This window comes from Pezoporus occidentalis, unplaced genomic scaffold, assembly GCF_034315485.1.
Source record: "Pezoporus occidentalis ecotype Australia unplaced genomic scaffold, CSIRO_AGI_Poc_V1 ctg78, whole genome shotgun sequence".
NCBI classification, from domain to species: domain Eukaryota; kingdom Metazoa; phylum Chordata; class Aves; order Psittaciformes; family Psittacidae; genus Pezoporus; species Pezoporus occidentalis.
In genome coordinates, this window is record NW_026916137.1 from 392,127 (window position 1) to 415,818 (window position 23,692).

The 23,692-nt window shown below is 39.4% G+C and overlaps 1 protein-coding gene across 2 annotated transcripts in view; it reads left to right on the forward strand.

Moving 5' to 3' along the window:
* RFX4 (regulatory factor X4) overlaps positions 1–23,692 on the forward strand; it is a 93,320-nt gene that overhangs the window by 36,922 nt on the left and 32,706 nt on the right. For both annotated transcript variants that reach the window (XM_062602618.1, XM_062602617.1), the window contains exons 5-11: positions 7,691–7,752; positions 12,111–12,324; positions 13,164–13,241; positions 15,084–15,247; positions 17,599–17,699; positions 19,512–19,570; positions 21,107–21,251. In XM_062602618.1, coding sequence (XP_062458602.1) covers positions 7,691–7,752; positions 12,111–12,324; positions 13,164–13,241; positions 15,084–15,247; positions 17,599–17,699; positions 19,512–19,570; positions 21,107–21,251 — 823 coding nt within the window. The remainder of the gene's footprint in view (positions 1–7,690; positions 7,753–12,110; positions 12,325–13,163; positions 13,242–15,083; positions 15,248–17,598; positions 17,700–19,511; positions 19,571–21,106; positions 21,252–23,692) is intronic.

A 23,692-nucleotide genomic window follows, 5' to 3' on the forward strand; every position in this document is an offset into this window, starting at 1 on the left:
AGTTGCAAAAGCCAAATCAGTCTGAACTGGATCCTTCACTGAATCAAAGAAAAAGCAGGAACGTTCTGGGCGTTTCCAAGCCCCTCAGTAGTTAATTGTGTATGGATGGATATCGTAAGGCTTATCAGTTCTCTCCTAGCTCTAGCATGTAACCCAGCTGCTCAGGTGGGTTGGCAGGTCTTTGAGCTTCCTTTTCACTTTTATTTCCAACACAGATTTTTGTTCATGTTTGTTTTGCAACCCAGTATGAACCTTATTTTCTTAAGCCCCTTGGAGATGTAATCTTCCTCCTCTGCACAGGTTTCCCCTATACTCCACTTCCTCAGTTCACTGCTTTAAATTTACTGTGTAGTTCTAAGTCACTTCCCAGACACTGCCACATCTCTCACAGAGAACACTTAGCTTCTCATGATGCAACCTCTTCTGTATCCCCATGAAGTGTTCTTCCCAGAACACTCATATGCCCCCTGGAGGTTAAATACTTTCTTCTTTTGTTTTGCCTTAATTGTGGCGCTTTCCTGCCATGCCTTTTGACAAAAAATAATAAATTGAGATCTGAAAAGGAAAACGAAGGAGGTTGACACTTTGCAGGCTGCTTCTCCCCCAGCCTGAGGTCCATTTACACCCTTCTGGCAGCACAAGGAGGTCTAACAGGGATGCATGCTCCCACAAATTTTAGAGCCTCTTTGTTGCTCCCTGACTGGCTTTGCCGTAAAGTACAAATTAGACTCCAATAAATTTATTTCACTAAATAAAGAAGGGTAAAGTCCACGATCGATTTCTGATATTGGCTAGGAAGAGATCTTTTACATTTTTGACCAGTATTTTCACCCTGCTTCCAAAAAAAATGGGCTGAGACGCAGTTATACCAGCAGAAAGTGTTTTCTTTCCAACAGTTTTCTTTGCTCCAGGGAGGTACAAGCTGTACCAGCCAGAGTCCTCTTTTATCACTATGCACTGTCTCTATGCCCACAAGTTTTGCCAGCAGGACTGCTCCTCCAAGCATGATTAGCATAAATAAGATTTACAGCTTCATGCTATCATACTTTATGTATTTAATGTTTAAAAAGGACAGACGTAGCCTTATTGAAACCTTTTTGATAATGATATTGCAATGTGATTGTGTTCTGGTTTGTCTTTGTATTGAAAGGCACGCCTCTGGAAATTGCCTGCTCTGCATAAGGAGATACTTCTCTGGAAGGTGTGGGGATTGCTCCTTTGCTTTCCGTTTGCTTCTAAGTAGCCTCAATAATAGTGGTACAGCAAAACCAAACTTACTCTTAGTGCTGTCTTCTCATAGACTAAAGCAGCGCTTGCTTTATATGAACAACTACTACACATAGGATCTTTTTCCTGTTAGAATTTTTTTTTCTAGTCACTACAGAAAAGAACTGGGGGAAAAATTCAATCTAAAGCTGAGGATGTGGTTCCTGTTATTGCATGGAAGGACTGTATCAGTCTGTCAGTGTTATCCAAGCAGTCCGTGCTTCTTCTTCATCCCTTTTTAACAGCTGAGGCTCCTGATGGAAGGACAGTTAACACCAACATGACTTTTCTTCCAGATCCAGAATCTTCTAAGCTCCTCTGAGGAGTCCATAACCCAAATGCCACAGAAGCAAGCAGTCATGCTGGTGTGAGGAGTGAGGGTTCCACAGTGTAGTTGGAAAGGTTCTTTCACCCTTGGCTTTGCTTCACTGATCTCTTATATTATTGCTGACTTTTCTCCATGGGCTTGGGGAGTAAGAAAACCAGCTGGGACACCTCAGTTTCTTTGGAGTGATTTTTCCTTTCCCAAAAGTTTGCTCTTTAGCAAAGAGATTTTTACTGGCATCTGGCTTCTAGTTAGGTCTTCAGCATGAAGTAGAGCGGCCTCTGGCCTGCTTTACCACATGCCTTGTCAACGCATCCCAGAGGCTGTTCTTACAGCACAGGGTCTGCCAGAGTGCAGGGATCCTGGCGCTCAGCCTTTTCCCACAGATACGCTGGGTGATGGCAGTAAGCATGCTGGCACCAGTACAGAGCAGGGGGAGTTGTGCAGTGTTTTAGATCTGCTTGGCTTCAGCAAGTCAGCACTGAAAGTGGCTGAAGCTCAGCTAAGCATCTGAGTCAGAGCATTTGATGCTTGCATCTTTTGTTGGGATGCAGTAATCTGTTTGATCATGCCTTAGGCTGAGTTCCATCTGGCCAGATGAGATGCTGAAGGACGATATTGTTGTATGTAGATGAATCTGAGGAGAGGTCTCACAAGCTTCACTAAAGGGTCCAGTTCAGTTGGAGCTCCTCACAGAGTCTAACCTCCACAGCAGGCAGAATTGGGCACAGGCATTAGGGAGAGTGCCAAAGGCTCTCCTCAGTTGAATCAGTTATAGAAACAAGTTCTTACCCTATAGCCAGACCATGTCCTGTTCCACAAAATTATAAAAGCAAGTGAATAGGCATGGGAAGGTTATTGAATCTAAACAGAAAACAGATCTGGAGTCAAGAATACTGGATCTGTGCACTACAGTCTTCTCTCCTGGGCCATGCAAGTAAATGAGCAAGGATTAGAGAGGGTATAGACACAGTCATACCTCTTCTTTTCTCTGCACAGTTTGGTGGATTTGGGGGACAGAAATGCTATTTTCATAGAATCATAGAATGGTTCGAGTTGAAAGGCACCTTAAAGATCATCTAGTTCCAACCCTCCTGCCATGGGCAGGGACATCATTTTGCAACAGACTAATTTGATTATGCTCTCTCTTATTAGTAGATGCTTCTTGGGCATAGCTTTCTTGACCTTTTTCTCAAGGTAATGTGGTGTAAGGCCAGCCCCAAGCCATCTTTGAGCCCACAGGTACTTGTTAACGCAGATGTTAATAGTAACAGACTGTCTCAGGGCATGATTTTCTATGGGGAAACCTCAAAATGATTCAGCTGGAGTAGTATCAGGCCAAAGATGAATGAGCCTAAAAATTCTACTTATCATTTAAGCACACTTATTATAAGTTATGGATATCAGCATTGTTTATGTTTCACAGTAGTGAATAAGGAAAGCATACTGTGTGGGAGTATAGTTATATTTGTCATTACTGGTTTCTTTCCAGCTGCCATGGCAAAGAAGTTTAAGACAAAAAAAACGCAACAGAACTTGGTCTTCTGTGCCTGACTCTGTAGAATAAATGCATGACCTCTAGATAGGGGTCTTGAAATCTGAGTTGAGATAAATAGAGCCAGACCCTCACAGGAATAATGGTTATCAGAGGAAAGACAATTTATTCCCCTATATTTAGAATCTCTCTAGAACCTCCCTGAACTACGGAGTGTAGAGCCTGAAATCTGTTTCTCATTCTGGCAGAGTTGTGGCTGCTCCATCCCTGGCAGTGTTCAAGGCCAGGTTGGATGGGGCTTGGAGCAGTCTGTCTAGTGGAAGGTGTTCCTGCCTGTGGCAGGGGAGTTGGAACTGGATGACCTTTCATGTCCCTTCCAACCCAAACCATTCTGTGAATGATTCTATGAAGACGTAATATGCTTTATAGCATGGTTTTGGTTTTGTTGTTTTTTTTTTTTCTCCTAATTTGTTTTGGTATCTCATGTCATAGGAGATACAACAATTGGGAAACAAATTTCACAGTTTGATAGTAAACGCAATGAGGAGTGTTAGGATGAAGGCAAAATAGACAATAGATTCTTCATTTTAAAGTTGCAGCTGGCCCTGGTTGTGCTGGAGATGTGAGGAGAGATGCAGTAGTAGAAGTTACAGCTGGCAGTAATCAGGATAAAGGAATGCACCTTTGCAGCTATTTGTGGGTAACGGAACAACTCCTGCAGTTAGCCATGTCTAAGGTTAATAGATTGTGCAGATTACAATACAGACCTTTACAGAGCAAGTGGATTTTTCTAGGTGTTGCTCATGAAGCTTTCTGTGTTTTGCATGGATGCTCAAGTAACTTGTTTATTTTTTGTTGCATTATTTTAAGAACAACCAATAATACAAGCAACCAGATATTTAATTCAAGTTTATTCAGACACTTCCACTAGATTTAAAAAGCAAAAGGGATAAAAATCCTGTTAGCTCCAAGATTTGTGCAATATGTGTTGAATGTTGTACTCCCAATGTTGTAATCTCAATATGAGAGAATATGAGAAGACTTTTCTTTCCTGTGTTCACTTTGGCTGCCCCATATATTCAGAAAGGAAAGGCCTGTCAGGAAGAAAAAGGTCCCCTTATGCTCCACCTGCATAGGCGTTTCTAATACCAGGTATAAGGAATGTCTGCAAAAGTGTTATGTTGATGCGGGTCTACTAGACCCCTGAAAACATATAAACTATATATATGTTTTATCATGTAACGACTTGTATTTGGCTCTTATGTATACAGTAGGTAATCACCAAAAAAATCTATGGAGTTGCAGATGGGCAGTTCTTAATTATTTTTTTAATCAAAAAAGGCATGAAATCTTCTATAGGCAGAAGGCAAGATCAGATCTTGAGCAGGGCTCAGAAGAAAGAGAGGGAAAACATGACTAAAGTTTAGTAACTGAGAATGAAATTAAAGGGGCATTGGTTTCTGAGGCTAATATAGAAGGGACACAAGTTATTTGCACATGAAACTCCTGGTCTACATCTGTCTCAAAACCAAAAAGCCAAGTAGCATAAAATAATGCCTAACAGTCAAAACTGCCACATATTTTAGGTGGAATTTTACTTGGGAAAAAAGTAAAACCTGTACCCTTTTACTTCGCATATCTCATAGGGCAGCTTGATTTGTGGTTACTTTGGAGAAGTATGGTATGAAATTTCAGTCCCATTGAAGGACAATGGTAAAAAGCCTGTCCACTCCAAAATCCCCTTGGTACCACCCATGAGATCTTTTTACCACTGCTTCTGTTGAGAAGCCAGCACTGCTGTGAGAACAGGGACTGGTCTCCATTCAGAAAGCAGCTCAAACTGCATGGTCTGGTCCTGATTCGTTTGATTGTGCAAGCCCACTGCAGTGATGGATGGAAAATGATCCAACTTGGTTTTTAGACTGAAACCTGAATTTTCCTGTCTGACAGTTAGGAGCTCCCTTCCTTCCCCACCCAGCTGTAAAATTAACTCATTTCGTCTGCAGATCATTAAAAGTTAATAAATTGGAACACAATGATGATGTATTTTATAGGGTGACTTCTCAGGCTGAAGGTATGACTCTAAAGATCAGCATTTTGGGCCCTCTGCTTTTGCGATTGATTTCAGCACACAGTGAACTCCACATTGTCCAGCCTTGATCTGGCTGCATCTCTCCTTTTGGGGAAACCTCACTCCCTTTGGCAATATCCTTGCACAGGGATTTGCATAAAAGTAGCTGAATATAAACTTTTATATGAACAGCTAGTTCATTTAGTACTTCATTTGTTTTATTCCAAACACAAATACCCATGCTCACGTGTATGAGCACCCATGCATGAGTATGCCATGTTATACATACTTTACATATGCAGCATTAAGTCAAAAGTCCTGACTTGTTTTTTTTCCAAAGGTTTGCTACATTACTGTCTGTCTTCTTTAAATTACTGGTATAGAATATTTGAAGTGATGAATACTTTCCAGCTGCATTTTGGAAGCTGTTTTTCATTGTTTAAATTGTGCTGGGATTAAAAAAAGAAACAAACAAAGACAAGAAAAAAGGATCATCTGATCAACTGCTCCATTATTCTTCTCTTTTTCCTGATCACCTCTGCCCTGGTATGTAGAAATTGGCTGATTTATTTAAATCCCAGGAACTCCCATGGCTTATGGTTCATAAAGTAGCATTTACAGTATGCATTGCAACACTTCATCACTACTAGGAAGACTTGAAAGTAATATGGGTTTATGTTGTTACAAAAGAAAAAATAAGGTAAAAGTATCTCTAATATTAAGATTTACTTTTGATTCTACTGCTGTAAAATCAAATTTTGGAGAGGAATGGTATTTTCTGAATGACAGCTACCACCAAAAAAGGAGGAAATATTTATTTTTTTAAATCCCCTAGCCCCAAACTCTCATCCTCAGAAAGAAGTTCTTCAACACTGCCTTTTTTCCCACAGCCCTGTGGAGCCCCCAACCCTGTCTGCAGAAAATGAAAGGGAGAGGGGTGGGATTAATGTGTAATTAAAGGGAATTTGGAAGGCTGAGATGTTGCGGAATGTTAGATCAGTAGCTGGAACAGCATGTGGTGTTCTTTAGGCAGGCTTCATTGAATCCATACAAAAAAAGAAAGAAGGGCTGCTTGCCTGTCTGCTCATTTATCAAACAGCTAGGCTGAACTTTCACAGCTCCACAAAAGTGTTTTACTGTTTGCTGAAGTTTTGCTCAGAAATTAAAGCTGAACAACCTAGCGGCTCTGAGTCTATGCTGTGTTTCTGACATGAGCCACGTTGTGCAAAGCTCTTGGAAACCAACACAGGTCAGTTTTTACACGACACAAAGAGAGGCTGATTATACATTTGCTGAAAAAATAAATAAAAAATACAGAAAAAATGGTCAAATATGTGACATTGTAATGTCTTTATTTATGTAGCACCTTTTGATCCAAATATGTGTTCCAGAGCTTTCAGTCATCAATCAGGATTAAATATTTATCACAGTGGCAAAATGGCTAATGGAGAAAAAAATCCATATTATTTAATCAATTTTAATTGACGTTTTCTTCTAGATGAACAGTTACATTTCTTCTTGCATGCTTGTTTTCCTTTAATATTAGTTGATGTTTGCCCCAAAGAGTAAACATGTAGTGATTTATTTGATGAAAATACAGTTAAAACGGATTATAAATTTAAAGAGGAAGAAATCCCTTTTGGAGGTGAATCTTCAAGGCTTACTGAAATCTTTCTTGCATGACTGTTCTGCCAGAAGAGCTTTCCTCCTACTGCAGATCACACTGAGAATCGGGTTCAATCCTATGAGGTGCTGAGCCCCGCAGAGCTTTTTCATCAGCACTAGTCTGCTTGTCAGAGGCTCTGATTAGTGAAGGCACAATCTGCATTCATTAATCCATTTCCTTAAACGCGTCTGGCACTAAAGAAGTTTTGTTTTACAGTAGCAATGTTCTTTTAATCTCTGCTGACAGACTAGAGTCCAGATTCTTGATGATACCCTGCTGTTTCTGAGATGCACTTGTTTTCCACAGAGGATAAATTGATTACAAGTTCTCTTTGCAAACGCAACAGTGAGTCTTCCCTGGTAGAAGTGTTGCCCCTGTCAAGTACCAAAATCTTTTCAGTGAATCATCTTTTAGGAAAAGGAGTGTTTAATGGCAGGATTGTGAAGGTCTTTAGAGAACTGTAGCCTCCAATACTCTCAAAAGGAGATTTTCCTCTATTTGTAGCAAACCCAAGTTTGCTGATCCTCCAAACTGACATAAATAAATAGTAAGCAAATTCTAAGCATAATTCTTCTTAGTTTAGAGGCAGAACTAACCTTAGATTTTTTAGGAAATTTATTCTACTCCAGTAATTCTTGAATTTTTTCTATGTAATGTAATTGTAGTTAATGGAATTATACTGAATCCTAAAGTCTTTCTCCTCTTTAAGTTACGGAAAAAAATAACAGCTTTATTTCTGATTTCTCCTGTCACGTATTTTGCTGACATTGCAGTACAGTTTTTCTGCTGTTTTGCCTTAGCAGTCTATATTAGCTACTATTTAGTGTGCTTTTCATTTTTTCTAATACAATTTCTATTTATTTGCAGATAATAAGGCAACAGTTTCCACAGCTAACAACAAGAAGACTTGGAACCAGAGGCCAATCAAAGTAAGCAGTGTATGGTATTATTATCATCTCACGCAGGGCCCCATCTGGCTCTGGCTTTACTGAATAGAACGGTATCAGATGAGGGAATAATTTGTCCACTTGGGGACTTAAACACCAACTTTGATGGAGGTTCCATTATAGTCTTTACATTGTCTTATTGATTCAGTGGTGATCCTGCAAAGGTAGTCCAGTGGAGGCCTTTTACTGATTTCATCAGTGTTATTTTCCATAGTGTTGCTACAAAGTCTTTCATCTCAACTCACTTTACACAGTGTAAAGGACAATCACACCCAGGGGTAATGGAGCTACTGCTGGAGGCTCGGAAATCACAGCTGGTTAACATCATGCTTCAGTTTAGAGGACAGGTGGCAGAATGTTATCTGGAATTTGGGTAGTAACATACATTGGCCTAAGACGAAATTGTTTCCAAACCTGGATTTAACCACCATTTTTCCTGTGTAAATGAAATCCAATGTATCGTTTAAGTGATCAAGGAATTAATTTATTTCTTTACCCAAAAGATTGTACAGTTCATCCTAATACCAGAATGAAAAATTGATTCAGAAAGAAGAATGCACTTCCTGGGGTATTTGACTTTTTCCAGTTGTTGACAATATATGATTCTACCAATTTATAAAGAGGATACAGTGGTGGTTTTATACGTCCTTTTCTGCTTGTGGACTCCATTAAATTTTTCCAGTGGAGCTGGATCTTTGGAGCTTTGAATCTTTTTATGGCAAACATAAAGCCTCCTAAAAAAATAAGCTAGGGGTCTGCTTTTATTGGTTAGCTTTCAAAGAATCCTACAGGGTTTTCTAAGGATAGCCCCTATAGATCTAAAGTGGAAAACTACATAGGGGAAATGAAAACCTGGAGCAGAGTGTTTGCAAAATTCTGCTGGCAAAGTTTCTCTTTCAAAACAAAGCCTATAAACACAGTATTGCTAAATGCTGAGAAACAAATATGTAATGAGAATTGAACATACATGCTAAAGATAGGATGACCCACTCTTTAAAGGAAAAAAAGAAAAGAAATTAAGATGCTAAAAGAAATGCCATTAAAGTTAACTAACAAGTGGTCCATGCCAAGCAGTATCTCTTTGATGCGACTAAATGTCTTCTCTCCTACCTTGAGCTTCTCCTAGATTATATAAATCAGCTTTCTCAGTCTAGACTAGCCATATTTAAGCAGCTAACTGAAGACTTAAAATCTCTTCCCAAATGCAAATTCAGAGCTACCATAACATGACTCATAATAAAGGTACCAGAAATCTCTTAGGTGCAATTTCTGGGCTAGACCAACAACATGTGAGGAAAGCATGGCAGGTCCAGACTCAGAGAATCAGGATTTAGCACTGAATATAAGTTCTGTGGAGGTTCATAAAAATGGAAAGTATGCATAAGTTGCTTTATGGAAGCATTTGTATGAGAGTAACCATTGTTAGCCATCAAATCACTTTGACATTGGCTACAACTTTGGTACTTGTCCTCCCCTTTAATTAAAGGAATGAGAGCTGCTGTATTTCCAAACTGGAGCTCCTCCTACAGGTCCAGTTTGTCTGGAGTCTCCCAGAGGGGCAAGATGCTCTTGATTTGCTGACTGAAGATGTCTTATGTCTTCAAGAATTACGTCTCTTTACTCTCAATGAGATTAAAAAATCAATGAGACTTATTATTTCTTGCATAGTTCCACCCTAAACTTCATATCTATCAGAGAGGCTTTCAGGTCACATACTCCTCCCATGCCACCTTTGCAATGGTTCTGCTCCCTATGTAGCAAATAAGGGGTTTCTGTAAAGCATGCTGGTTGTGCTGTACAAGATGCTTGGCCCCTGAGAGTCCCTGGTTACTCCTGTGAGGGAGATCACAGTGACTCAAATCTTGCAGCCTCATAAGTTATGAAATTAAGTTCTGCTCCAAAAGAGGATGTCTGCATCTTCATCAACGGTTAACACCCCAAGGATTATAAATAGCATACAGAGGAGTCATTCTCATTGCTTCCAATGAAAAGGATATATTGTACAAGAAGTATAAACACACACAGAGCACGCGCACATTGTACTTCTTTACAATAAATACACTTCTTGCTAGATGCAGCACAGATGTAACAGATCTCTGGTTTTGTTTTCGGGAATATCTAACTGTATTGCAACTAAGAGTTATGTAAAGACGTTAACGCTGAAGCGTTAACGCTCCAGTCTCTTTATCACCAGCTGTGGTGACCAATTGCTGCCAGTATGATTTTCATTCCAGTTCCCTGCTACTGCCAAAGAAAATTTGGCCATAGAAGTGGTTAAGATTATCTGACTTCACACTGTTCTGCCTTCAGTCTTTTTATAGCACTGCTGCTTTGTAACATTACAAAGTTCAGAGCTACAATGGTGCTATACTCTTGGTCACCAGTTCTGAGGCTTTCTTTTTTTGCAGCTGGGTTTATTGCTGCAAGCATGCAGCTGTTCTCTATTGCACTGAGCTTAAAAACAGTTCCACCGCAGGTGAGCCGTGAGAAGGCAGCTAAACATGAAAGCCAATTTCTTTCTGTAGTTTAGTTTGAAACTCTACAACTATGTACACAAGAGGTTAGTTAAACTGATGGAAACTACATGTCGTGAAGGGGAATTTTCTTTCTTTCTTTCAAGGAATGCTGCAGATACTGGATCCATGAGAGTAAAAACCATTCTACTATTCACCACAAAAACGATTGTATTGTCTGCTTATTATTCTTCTACAGGTCAAACTTTCAGGCCCTGTTTACTGAATTAAGTTAGTTTTTTTTCTGATATAAATACAGAGAAGGGCTTGGAAAAGAATCTTTGTAAACTGCACCAGTGAGTTTTTGCCATTTGGGATGGTAGAATTACTGAAGGAGGAGGGTATCTGGAAAACCTTTGGAGTTACTTTGGCTATTGCTGTCTATATGATTTTCAAGCTTCCTGGAAACCTTGGATTATTTAACACTGTGTTCAAGATAGCTTTTATTTTCAATGGACAATAAAGATCATCCTCAATGGGCATGGCAAGGGAGCTACATCCTAGAAGTTTGCTTCAACCCCCCAGGCCTCCTCTCAGTCCATCTGTTCTGGTAGACAAGATTAGGGCTTCCATCTCTTTGCCACCACTTTCTGCTGGAGATTATCACATGCACTGATCTGTGGGTGGATAACCCTGAGTGAAAAAAAGGAAAAGAGTCACCTGAGTTAGTTTAAACTACTGTCTCTTAGACGGTACTCTCTCACTGATTTAATTGGTGACATTTGTAAAATAAGTTGATTTTGCCCAAATCAAACTCAAGTCTATTCAGGTGAAAGTGAACAGATCTGCTGGGAGTGTTCTGAAATCACTGTCTGGGGAGTATAACAAACATCTGGAGATGGCAACTTCTCCTGCCACCATAGTGGGATCCAGAAGACACTCTCTCACCGTGGTGTGATAGGCTTCTGATAGGCCATAAAGGGAAAACTGGAAGTTCATTGAAAATCCCCTCTAGGAAAGTCAGGTGAATCAAAAGTATGTGAGCAATACAATCTTGTCATGCATTTTGTAATCATTAAAAATCGTTGCTTTGATGCCAGAGTTAGACTGGATAATCAGTGCTTCTATTAACACCTACAATAAAGTTAAGTTGTAGAACAGATTGTGCTATAAGGATATCAATCCATTCTTATAGCACAGCCACACTCTGTAATCCCCGCTATGGTCTGCACAGAGTTACAGTGCTGTGTAGTATCCGTTGCTGATCTAAACCCAGTGCTGATGCTAAGTTAAGAAGCAGATAATTTGAACTGTACATTTCCTACCATTCATTGCTTTCCAACATAAGCCTTTTTTTCCTCTTTCTCTTTTCATTAAAGTGTTTTCAATTTTTGAAACATTTCTGATCAGCTCATTTGCAATAAAGACTCGGGCTTCTCAGGGATCAAACCAGCCCTCAACAGTCTGAGAATCAGGGAGCTGAAATAACAACAGAAGGGCCAGTCCAGAGGGTCTGTACCTCTGCTTATTGCTAAACTAAAGGAGCAGCTGCACGGCAGAGCTCTGCCAACAAGTAGCTTTAGGATGCTTTTTTTTTTTAATAATAAGAAAAAAGAAAAAACAAGTCCATTATTTTCCTGCCCTGCAACAGAGTCAGCTTTATTAACTCTGAAGAGAGCTACTTTTACCAGAAGGAAAGATAATTGGAAGCCCAATATATTACCTCAATGTTCTGCTACTGAATCAATGCTTATTAATAATGTATAAACTATTAAACAATCTCTTTTGCTGTAGAAATCACTGGCATTATCAGTTTCTCTTTCCCCATTTTTTATTATTTACTTTTCAAGCAATCTGTTCCATAAAATATGCTTCTCTATGTATCAGGTACCACTATTATGGGATTGCAGTGAAAGAAAACTCACAGTATTATGATGTGATGTATTCTAAAAAAGGAGCAGCCTGGGTCAACGAAACAGGAAAAAAAGAAGTAACCAAACAGACAGTGGCGTATTCACCACGATCCAAACTGGGAACATTACTGCCAGAGTTTCCAAATGTCAAAGATCTAAATCTGCCAGCCAGTCTGCCAGAGGAGAAGGTAACAGTTTGGAAATCTTTTCTCAGCTTGTCTTGTGGCTTTTTTCCCCTGCTCTGGATGAAAGATTTATCTAAAACATAAAGACTTTAAATCAGAGTAAGTTTAATAATGCTTTGAATTTATTTATGGGGGACTTAATTACTTTATATAATAGGAAGAAATGTCTTCCCTTAAAACAGGCAGCTGACACTATAGCTGTACAATATGTCTAAAGCTCATGCACACTTATTATTAAAGTTACATTGCATATAGCAAGTGAGGTTTGAGGGGAACTGTTTTTAAATATATTATAGCTCTTTAACCTGTGAACACATTTGACAAACTGAAAATCAGTTCTGATGCTTCCATGAGCAGAGAGGGACCGAGTACATTTCTTATCCCTGTAGACTAGAAATTAAGAGAATCCTATCTGCATATATGAGAAAAGTGCTCTGGCTGCTCTTGGCTGAGCTTGCTAGTTTTCTGATGCTATTCACATGTGTAGTATCAATGTAAAGTGGACAAAAGAATAGGGTTTTATAGTTCTTTATGTCCTAATTAGGGCCACATTCTCGTCTTTGATCTCACTGAGGCTTTTTGCTCCTCTTATATTTGAAGAATCCCCATTGACATAGAAAAATCCATGAATTCAAAGGGAGAATTTACTTTTAAGAAGAAAACTCATCTTAAAGCTAATCTAACTAATCTAACTAGACTCTAACTGATTTCATTTTTTTTTTTGCAATTGTGCATAGGTAAGATAAAACTTGGTTTTTTGTTCTTTATATTCTGATATTTTTAAAAGCAGATTTCTTAAAGTAGAATGATCTTTTGTGTGTTTCCTTCTCATTCTTTTTCAGGTTTCTACCTTTATTATGATGTATAGAACTCACTGTCAAAGAATACTAGACACTGTAATAAGAGCAAACTTTGATGAGGTATGGTTAGAAACTACAGTTGTAGTTTAATGATATGTAAGGTATTAACGGATCTGAGAGCTTATTTTGAATGTGGTATTACAAACTTATGGTTTTGTGGTGAAAGATCCTTTTCATGAGTAATGAACAATGGCTACACTTGAGTATGTAAAGTGACCAATAATGTTAAATCTCATAACACTGTGCAAGTTAGAGGAATGAAAGCAACGGGAAAGTTTTTGTTTCTTCATTCTCCAGCCAGAGAGGCTGGTAGCAATATCCCCTTATAAGATGCTGGACAATCCAGTTCTTACAACTCAAGAAGTATGTCCATGACACTTTTCTAAGCTTTGAGTTGGGGCTGAGCTCTGTTTGAAGGAATCCTTCTGAGTGTTCAACACAAACCCAGGGCAGGTGCTCCGCTGGTCTGTTAACAACGGTGCAGGGTGGTGGGGTGCCTACAAAATCCCAGATATCCCAGAAAACTGTACTGAAGTCTCTGATTGCTCAGCTCTATGTAAGTGCAGCTAGGAAGACACACACAGCAGTTCACACCATCCGTCAGCTCATCCAGCCATTCATACCATCCAGCAGCTCAGCAGTTCATACCATCCATTAGAAATGGATAAGGTTTGTACCTGCTATGTATTTAACTGACTTTGAGGGTTTTCTGGCAGTGCATGCAATTAGAGCTGAAAAATAAAATATCACTGGAATGCAAGCAGGTTTATATTACATGTGGAGAAGGCCTCTAGTTCAGGAAAAGAAATCTGGAGAGATGCTGAGGGCCTGATTCAAATATGACATCCAGGTCCTGGAAAAAAAAACAACAAAACAAAGGAAATGGGTCTTTTGATTCTGCCTCCTGAACAATGGCAAGAAATCCCCTGCTTTTCTTCCTTTCAATGTTTAATTCTCATACTCTTTTGCTTTAAAGCTGAGGGTATTTTAAGTCATTGTACCCAGTCTAGATGTTTCCATGTGAGAAATACGTGACGCATGTTTAGGAAATGTTGCTGGATGAGTGTCAGAATACTTTCTTAAGAGCAGGATGTTATATTTTATTAGGGAATGAGTCAGGATCAATGTTGGGGAAAGAGATGAGCAGCAACAATATATGAATGGCAAATACTCTTTACTGCACCTGGTTTTATTATTCGTTTCAGCACAGATTGCATGCAGAAGGTTATCATATATGAATGCCAGTGTTCTGACTCTTCTAGAACTGAACATATCATTCACTGACTAATACCTTTATTTCCTAAATGAAAATTTTCAGAGGTATATTTTGCTGTGTCTGAAATCTCCTCCCCATTTTCTTTTTTGTCTCTCTCCATTCTTTCTCCTCTTTCCTTCATAATGGAGGAAACAAAAAATCCAAAAGTGTAGTGTTTCTTTCCAAAACAAAGACAAAAAAATGGTATATTTACCTCTGTAAGCCATGTGCTATCCTTCTCTCCCTTCTTACACCAAGCCCTAGATTGCATTCCTTTGTATACAGGGACAGAGAGCAAAGAGAGAGAAAAAGGCTTGACATGTGGAAGCCAAAGAGTTACACTCACCAGCCACTGATGGAAGGTAAAAATACGGTGGTTCTCATGGGTCTCTCTACTGTAGTAGCACAAAGACACCCTGGCACCAACTCAGAGTGTCTCCTCACCCTTTGGTTGATTATCCCATTGTGTGCTGCATTACAGTATAAGCCTGTCTAGTTAAGGAATATGCCTTCCCTGTGTTATACACCATCAGTCCACACCTGGGGTTGAAACAAATGCTATGTAAGCAGGATTGTTTAAAGAAAATGGTATTTGTGGCCTTTGATTATTTTAATTTAAACATCCCTGCTTCTTCTCATGATTGCAGGTTCAAAGTTTTCTTCTGCACTTTTGGCAAGGGATGCCTCCTCATATGCTGCCCGTATTGGGTTCTTCAACTGTAGTGAATATAGTGGGAGTTTGTGATTCAATTCTGTACAAAGCAATTTCTGGAGTTTTGATGCCAACTGTACTACAAGCATTACCTGACAGGTCAGTATAGCTAGCAGCACTGACCACGTTTTAGCTCAGCTGTCTTTGCTGCATGTCTTTTCCTCTAGAATGGCACCAGTTCACAGAAAGCTGCTTGCTGCCACCAGTTTCCTGAGTTTAACTCACAATGTCACTTCAAAGGAGTTGAAGACCCGATGTGATCCTGAAGAAAAGTTCAGATTTTAACAAGATTTGTATCATGAAAAACTTGTTAATTTTTGTCTGATAAAGGATACCACCTTCTTCTTGGTTTGTAACATCAAGTTAATAGTTGTATCCCAGCTTCCAGGGAACATCAGAAGTCTGCAGGCTGCAGAGTGCCACGCTGTCTTCTGAACACTCAGACATTGTTCTGCTATTCTGGGATAACAACATAGCAGTATTCTGAATTACAGTGACTAGAGGAGCTGGCCTAGCTGCTCCTTTTGTTAATACATGAATATTTAGGCACTGCAACCTAAGCATTTGTCTCTGTATACGCTCTTGGAACCCTATTGTTATTCTGCTTGCCAGGAGTATAAAACATGAACATCATGCTTGTGAAGTTTTGGACAAGCTGGTTTAACTTAAATACTACCCTATGAAGAAGAGATGCATGTTTATTTTAGAATCACTTTAATAATATTAGCAAGCATTTGCCTCTTTCGTTTCAAAGCTAAATTCACTTTTTTCAATCCACGTGGCAGATCTCAGCTGTTCTCTTCCTACCTGGAGCTCATGTGAGTCCAAGAATTCTTGTTTATATTGGTAAAGCAGGACAGAGATCAACAGTTCATAGCAAGAAGTGTAATCACTGAGTGCAGTCAACCTGTTTTATCCTTTGGTTTTCCTAATACGAGCATAAGGAAACTGATATTTTTCTAAATATATGTGAACACCATTAGTATTATTTGACTGATGTGTTCCTGAAGTTGAGTAATTTATTAGCAATATTGCTCCAGGAGTTTCTTAATGGTGCTGTGTATTTGGCCCTCAAGTTTTTAAAGGTGTCCCTAATCATGGCAAATGTTTTCAAGATGTTGTTCTGCTCTTCTATGCGCACTGCGTGACGGCTAAAGTACAGGCAAAGTGTTTTTTTTTCCACAAGAAACCTGTTATAAGCATGTGCTTTCCTTGATAAGACACGTACATTTTTACAAGCTTTGCACCTCAGGCCCCCCAAATCTATTTCACTGGAAGGATTAAACAGAACAGCAGTCCTTTTCTCAAGCTGCTTAGTTCTTTCATAGCAAATAAGGAGAGACTTGAGTGTGAATATAGACTTTTGTAATGCATATAAAGGGCCAGATTGTGGCTATTAAGCCATAGCCTGCACTGGAGGGGGTGAAGAAGGGTCTCATTGCAATGGAAGCTCCCGAAGTAAATCTTGCTGACTCAGCCAGAATCCTCCGAGGGTCTTCCTGGGAACAGACATTGGCTGTCCAGAAAAGCTGCTTTTTAGTGGGTACAGCAGTTGTCATCCATCCCCTGTCCTCTTAAAGTGTCTGCGTAGAGCACAGCAGTCCTATGGCCGTGTTTATTTTACCAGCTCTGTTCTCTGTGCAGCACCTTAGGTGTACAAACAGAAAAAGCTGCATGGCTGAAAGGCAAAGCTCCTTGCATTTTTCCCCTCTTACTTGTGTATATCTCTAGTATTGCTACAGGCAGTGCAGCTCAGCCTGGTAGAACCAAGTGTTAGGGTCCCCTGCACAACACCCTGCAACTGTTTTTGGACACTGTCACTTTATACTGAGTAATTCCAAGAAGGGCAGAATGAGCAGCCTACGAAGTTTAGCAGGAAATGATGGAGCCATCAGGGCAGGGTAGTAAGGAAGTAGAGAGAAATCTCACTTGTCTGGGAGAGTTCCTGTCCTGTGCAGAGTTAAGCAGGCAGGTCCTGTTCCACCCCCACTTCCCCTATCTGTGTGGGCTTGGCCTGGAAATTCCTCCCCACCATCATCACTCACTCACTGGCTTCAGCCTGCAGCATAGCTGGTTGTTGCTTCGCTTGTACATCCCCGTGTGCACCCGTATAAATGTGGGCACAGATGAGCTGAAACCTAAAGCTTGATCTATTGTCTTCTTTAAACAGTTGTGACTTTATGTCTTTATGTTTGTATAGAGTGGGAAGAATATTGTTTGTAAGCATCAAAGCAGTGCAGTACAGAGAATTTCATTCTTTATCAGGTTTTGAACATGTTTTCCTTTTCCTCCAAATGTTTTCAGAAGTTTTTCTTCATGCTTACAAACCAAAATACATCAGTAACTGCATAACAGTGAGTTGTAAATAACTGACTCATAGTGTTTACATGTTCACAGATTTGATAGCATAAAGCACAGAGTAAACCTGCTCTGATGTAGTGATTTTTCAGTTTGACACAGGTGATCCGGAAGTTTGCAAAGCAACTGGATGAGTGGCTGAAAGTAGCTCTCCACGATTTACCAGAAAACCTACGAAATATCAAATTCGAATGTATGTATTATGCAATCTTTCTCCTATTAACCTGGGATGTATCCAGTGCTCATTGATTACAAATTAACTGGAAGTGAGACTAGTATTCTTTTTAGGAATTAAAACCTGTCAGCATTATAAATCTTGCATTCACTTACAGCCTCCACTTGCTCATGAGAACCAATTTCATTTAGTGAAATGAGCCACTGCTCAAAAAGAGATGATTTGCTTTTTCTTTCTTGTGGATTCTGATAAGAAATTAATTTTGTTGACAGTAAGTAAGCATTAGTGACGATATTAGGCACAGAAAATTATTAAACAAACCTTTAGGCTAGCACAATTTGAATACAGCTTGAGGCCCTTACTCAAAAAAGTGCCAGAGTTAAAAATGAAGGAGATCAAATTACCCTGTCACCACAGGAAAGGGCACTAGTCCTTTTCAGATGTGCTTTGTAGATGCCTGCAGTGCACATCACCTATTGATAAAGCCTGCTTTATTTCACGGCTCTCAGTTCTTTGCCTTTCATGAGCACTAAATTCCACAACCCAAAGTTAAAGGGAAAAAAAAAAAAAAAATCTAATTTAGGAGAAGGATTAACTATTTTGATCAGCGTGGAAAATTAGGTGTATATTTTACTGAGAACAGTCAGATTGTAAATTGGAACAACTAATTTTAGGTTTTTTTTTTGCACTGTTTACTAATTTATTTTAAAAGCTACACAAAGAACTGAGAATATGCTTTATCACATCTTGGTCAGCTCAAAAATATTGAGAATCTGAAACAGCAAAATCTTTTCCAATCTGATAGGGAGAGAGAAAGAGATGGACTACGCACTTTCTAGTCATTCTCAATCTCTATGCCTTAACTGCCTCTGTGTAGAGTACAGAGGGAAAACCTACTCTGTGACTATGCCTAAGGCTTGTATGGATAGATCTGCAAGTCTTTGGTGATTTTAGTATAAGTAAGTGAAAACTTGAGTGCATCCTACCTTTTACACAAGCCTTTGTTGCTTCTGCAATTGATCCCTCCTCATCAGAATTTGTGATAGTGCAGGCAGCCAATGGAGGTACTGACAGGAGCAACTGCAAGCCTTGGTCATGTTTGCATTTCTCGAGTCACAGATTTCAGACAAAAGATGTACAACATAACATTTTAAGTTCATTTTCCAAGCTTAGAAAATCATCTTAATGCAAGGTCCTTATTACTTGGAAAGTGCTAAAATAAGAGCATCAGCTGTCAAGTATGTCATGGGCACCCTACCCCATAGCGTATTAGTACTTCATGTAATCTCTTTTAGAAACTCTGACCAAATTCTACCTGAAACTGTATCAGATTTTAGCTCCTCCTAGTCTAGTCAAAAAACCCTTCCAAAACTTGTTTGCATTAACACTTGGAAACCTTTTCTAATTTCCACACATAATGTATCTACCATTATTTTATGCCACTTGTTCTTGCACCAACATTTTTCTTTGTATTAAATAGCTCTCTCTGGCCTTCAGTTCCTTTGTGTATCAAGAGAAAATTTGCTATGCTGAACAAGCAAAGCTCTTCCATTGTCCTCTACATTTCTCTTGTCACCTCATTATTCACAGCATCTATAAATCATTGCTGTAATATGCCTCTGTAAAACTGATTGAACATCCAGATTTAAGGCTTTAGGTCAAGGTTTAAACACGATTAAATCTGGGCTATTTGAATGAATTTTATGTGGTTGTAATTGTATGCAAGAAACTGGATATATTTTTCTGGTCCTTGTTTTAATTTAGTAATTTCAGAAGTAATTTTCTTTATTTAGCACAGTGTGTAAATTATGTATCTTTTTTTTCCTGCAGTGTCCAGAAGATTCTCACAAATACTCCGTCGTCAGACATCGCTAAATCATCTCTGCCAAGTAAGTATTTCAGTTCATTAAGTTTGCTGAATGCCACTTTTACTGACTTTTGAAATGATTTTAGGAATTGGTAGACTGGACTTTACTCAAAGAGGAAGAGATCACGTTTAGCAGTCTGTCTCCAATATTTATTGTGAACACCTTTACAAAGTCAAGAAGTAATCAGCAAAAAATACTTTTCTATACAACCGGCAACCCCTGATTATTAAATTCAGCAGGGTACTTTTATGAAAAAAAATCACTATTTGATTTGAATAGATGGTTCATTTCCAGGCAATAAATGAAAAACATTCAATTGATTTCAGAGCAGGCAGTATTATTAGTAGGTCAACTGCAAAGTAAGAAATATTTCTATATGCCTGACAAGAAATTCCAAGGCTAATTGTATATTATAAATCATGCAAATTAGTAAAAACCCAAACAGTTGAACTGAGGTTTTAAACAGAAATAGTCTTGCAATCATAGCAAGTGAATATAAAACCTACTCTGAAGTGTTTGTTTTTCATCAATTAGTTTAGATCACAGCTGCCTATCAAAAAGTCATGAGGCCAAATTCTGTGTAGTATAAAAAGGTGGAAAACGTATTCAGTTAATGAATGTTTTACCCGTGTAATGGAGCAGGCAGTTTGATTTCTTTGTCACACTGAAAGCTCCACTTTTGGAAGGTGTATCCAACACCCCTGTGAGTGGTGAAGTCCAAGGGAAAAACACTCCTGCAAGGACGTCTTTGTAGACGTCTTCCTCCATTATTTTAGTGGTGAAGGCAGTGATACTGGTGCTACCTTTCCCCAAATACAGTGGACCATCACTGAGCTTTGGAGGTCCATAGGGATTCAGAGGAAATCAAGACACAGAGACCACAACAGTCTTCATCACACCTGGAATGAAACAGTTTACTTACATGAAGGACTATTCAAATGCATCACTTCCTTGGGGAGGCTGATAACCTTGGTGTGGGTTATCATCTCTGCTTAACTTCCAGAGACCTGGTGTATATTATATGACCATGACTTTGTGTCTCAGTCCATCCTCCCCACTGTCAACAGCAGACCTGCATCTCAACCAACCAAGAAGCAGATAGGGTGCAGGGGCAAATGAGCTTTAACCTTTGCATGTGACTGAGGGAAGAATCAGAGCCTTCATAGTTTGGGAGAAGGGTGGGTGCAAACCCGAGTGGGGTTGGTTTGGTTTCATCTTGATTTTTCTTGTTGCTTTTTGGTTTTGAACTGAACCTGGTAAAGAAAACCAGCAGAGCTATTAGAAACTGAGAAGACCAGCGACAGCAGATTAGGGTTGTTCATCAGGGTTTGTGGTGGACGCAATCGAAATACTTGCACATGATTTTAGTTGGCAAAATTACTTGGGAGTTAGTTCTCTGTGGTTAGAGGGCCTTGTAATGTCCATAAAACATCAAATTGGCGGGTGGGGGTCCATGAGGAGAATCAGCAAGCCTAGCTAAGGAAGCGTAAAAGGGGATAAAGTCTATTTTTAACCTAATAAACCATGAACTAATGAATTGATTGGATTGGATTACAGGCATCAAGAACAGTGATCCACAGCGCAGACATCACATTTCAAATGCTGGAGGACTGGAGGAATGTGGATCTGAATAGCATTACCAAACAAACCCTCTATACTATGGAGGACTCACGGGAGGAACACAGAAAACTCATCATACAATGTAAGAGCAGAACCCTCAAACAAAGCCAGGTGAACTTGGTTTCCTCCTGGAAACAAAGCTCAATGAAAGTAACACTGTTTCTACAGCCATTGGTTTGCTTTGACTCTCAAGGTAAATAGGCAAGGGAAAGCCCTGTCTAGGTCTTATATTTTGAGGCATATATCTGGGCACAATTCCATTAATGAGTTTTTTTCTAGTATCCAGAACACCCAATGGCATAAAACTTGCACCCAGATTCAGGAAGACTTTTTTCCATAAACCTGAGCAAGCTAAATCTATGAGTTAAAGCATTAAATTTGATGAAGTTTGATCTCTACTGCTGTAGAGCTGCAGGAGAGTTGCCTTTTTAATGGCTTTGACACTGTGTATCTGTAAATTTTACTTATGAGAAGGTCCACGTGTATTTTCATAAGCAAGTTCATTTGATGGGGTACGTGCTTTCATGCTGAACTTATATGAGTAAGCAGAAGTCCCATATCAAGCAAGCTCACTGGCTGATTTAGTCTACTAGTAAAGTGAAGGGCTTGAACTGAAAAGTGACTTTGGAGATGCTGGCAAATTGGTTTTAGAGTCAAAGGTCTTTTGCAAATATAAAATTTAAATTGCACTATCCAGCAGGTGTGTGGGGTTGTAAGCTTAGGTGTAACCCTAAGCACATTGAATTTGTCTCTCTGAGGTACCAGAGTCAATCAGCTTTGTCTTTAGCATTGTTCATAACCTCACTTCCCTGTGAACCCACCTGTTGTGTTGTTACCTCTCACCTGAGGAGGACCAGTCATCTTTTATCCAGAACCAGCCTTAATGGGGAGCAACCTGGGCAACCACTTGTGGGAGCCCTGAAAGGGTAGGTTTGCCAGTAGGGCAACACTTTCAGTGAGTGGCTGGGAAGAGGAAGGGTGACACTTTCACATGTACGCTGTACCTTGCAAGGTTGACTTTGGCACTTATCCCACTATGCTAACACTAGAAGTCTTCTCCTCAGTTTAGGGACTGGTGTTGTATTCTCTGTTACTTCGGTTTTCCAGCAAGAGGTGCTTGGTACTCTTTCCTCTCATTCTTAATCCTTGATTCATTTCCTGATGTGGCTTTCTCACCTTTTGAGGAGATGGAAACTTGATGTGGTAACAGGTAGCATATAGTGAGACTGGAGTCCAGAAGCTGTGTGCATCCTTCAGATATCTGCTACATTTTCAGTATCTACCCAACATCCTCCTACTGGTGAGGAGAGTTCTTAAAGTTATCCCTAGTAACAGCAACAGTTTCCACTCTTGTTCAGAAAATATTTAATTTTTAGGAAAGCTTTTTGTATATGTGCTAACTATTTAAATACAAACTTAAGTGTAATAAAATGAAATGGAACCTTCCTGAATGTTAATGGATTTGGACATGTTTTGCCATATTTTAGGCCTGTATAAGCAATTCCTTAGAAATGGTAACCAAATATGAATGTTCATCATGAGATGGGATTCCGCTGAGGAGTGCAGATATACAGAGAGATTATTCTAGAACTTAGATGGGTTTTTTTCCCATCTCTTTGATGTTTATTAGTGGAATAAACAAAGATCTTTTCAAATATCATATTCTGTATGACTTCTATGACATGGAGTTAAGGCTTGGTTTCATGTTCTTGGTATTAATAAACACGAAAGTACAATTTCCAGCTACTGTAACTGGAAAAACATGCTTATAAGCTTACAAGCAAGCTTTGAGATAAACAGAGTAAAGTCACTGGCTATAGGAGAACCTCTTTCCTGCTCTAGTATGGTAGCTGTCTCTGACATGGTTTCATCTTTCCTTCCTTTCTCAGATCCTGTTGAGGCATTTTTAACAGTCACTAAAGGCTAAATAGTTACTTTTCCCAAATAGGTCATTGCACATGGTTGCATTGCTCCAGCAGCAAACTGAACTGTTTTTCCACTCTTGTTTCCCTCTTTGCACAGCATATGAATTACTTAATTTGCTGTATCAGGCAAGGGTTTTTTCAGGTAAATATTCAGGTATGGAGACAACATTTAGGTTTCTCTGTGATCCTGTTCTGAATAAAGGGAGGTTGCCCATTCAATAAAACAATGAAACAAGACGAAGGTGGCCCAAACATCACTATTTTCCTTCTTCCGCAGGTAGTGTTTCTGACATCCAGCCTTTTTGCAAGCCTGAGTTAACAAAGTTGTAGTCAGGTGTGAAGCAAATGCATTCCTGCTCATCTTGCTGATCCAATTTAGAGACCAGGGAGCTTGTTCTTTGCATTATTGTCAGCCTCTACGGCTCGTTTCTCCAGCTATTACCTCTAAGCTTTGCCTTCTCCACCTCCCTCACTGTCTTTCCTATGGTGGGAAATTCCTTCTTCCTGTTATTTATAACCAAACATAAATGGAAATGAATAGCACATTGAGATCATCCTGTAACACAGCAGGTAAAAAAGTATCTTTATTCTTGACTTA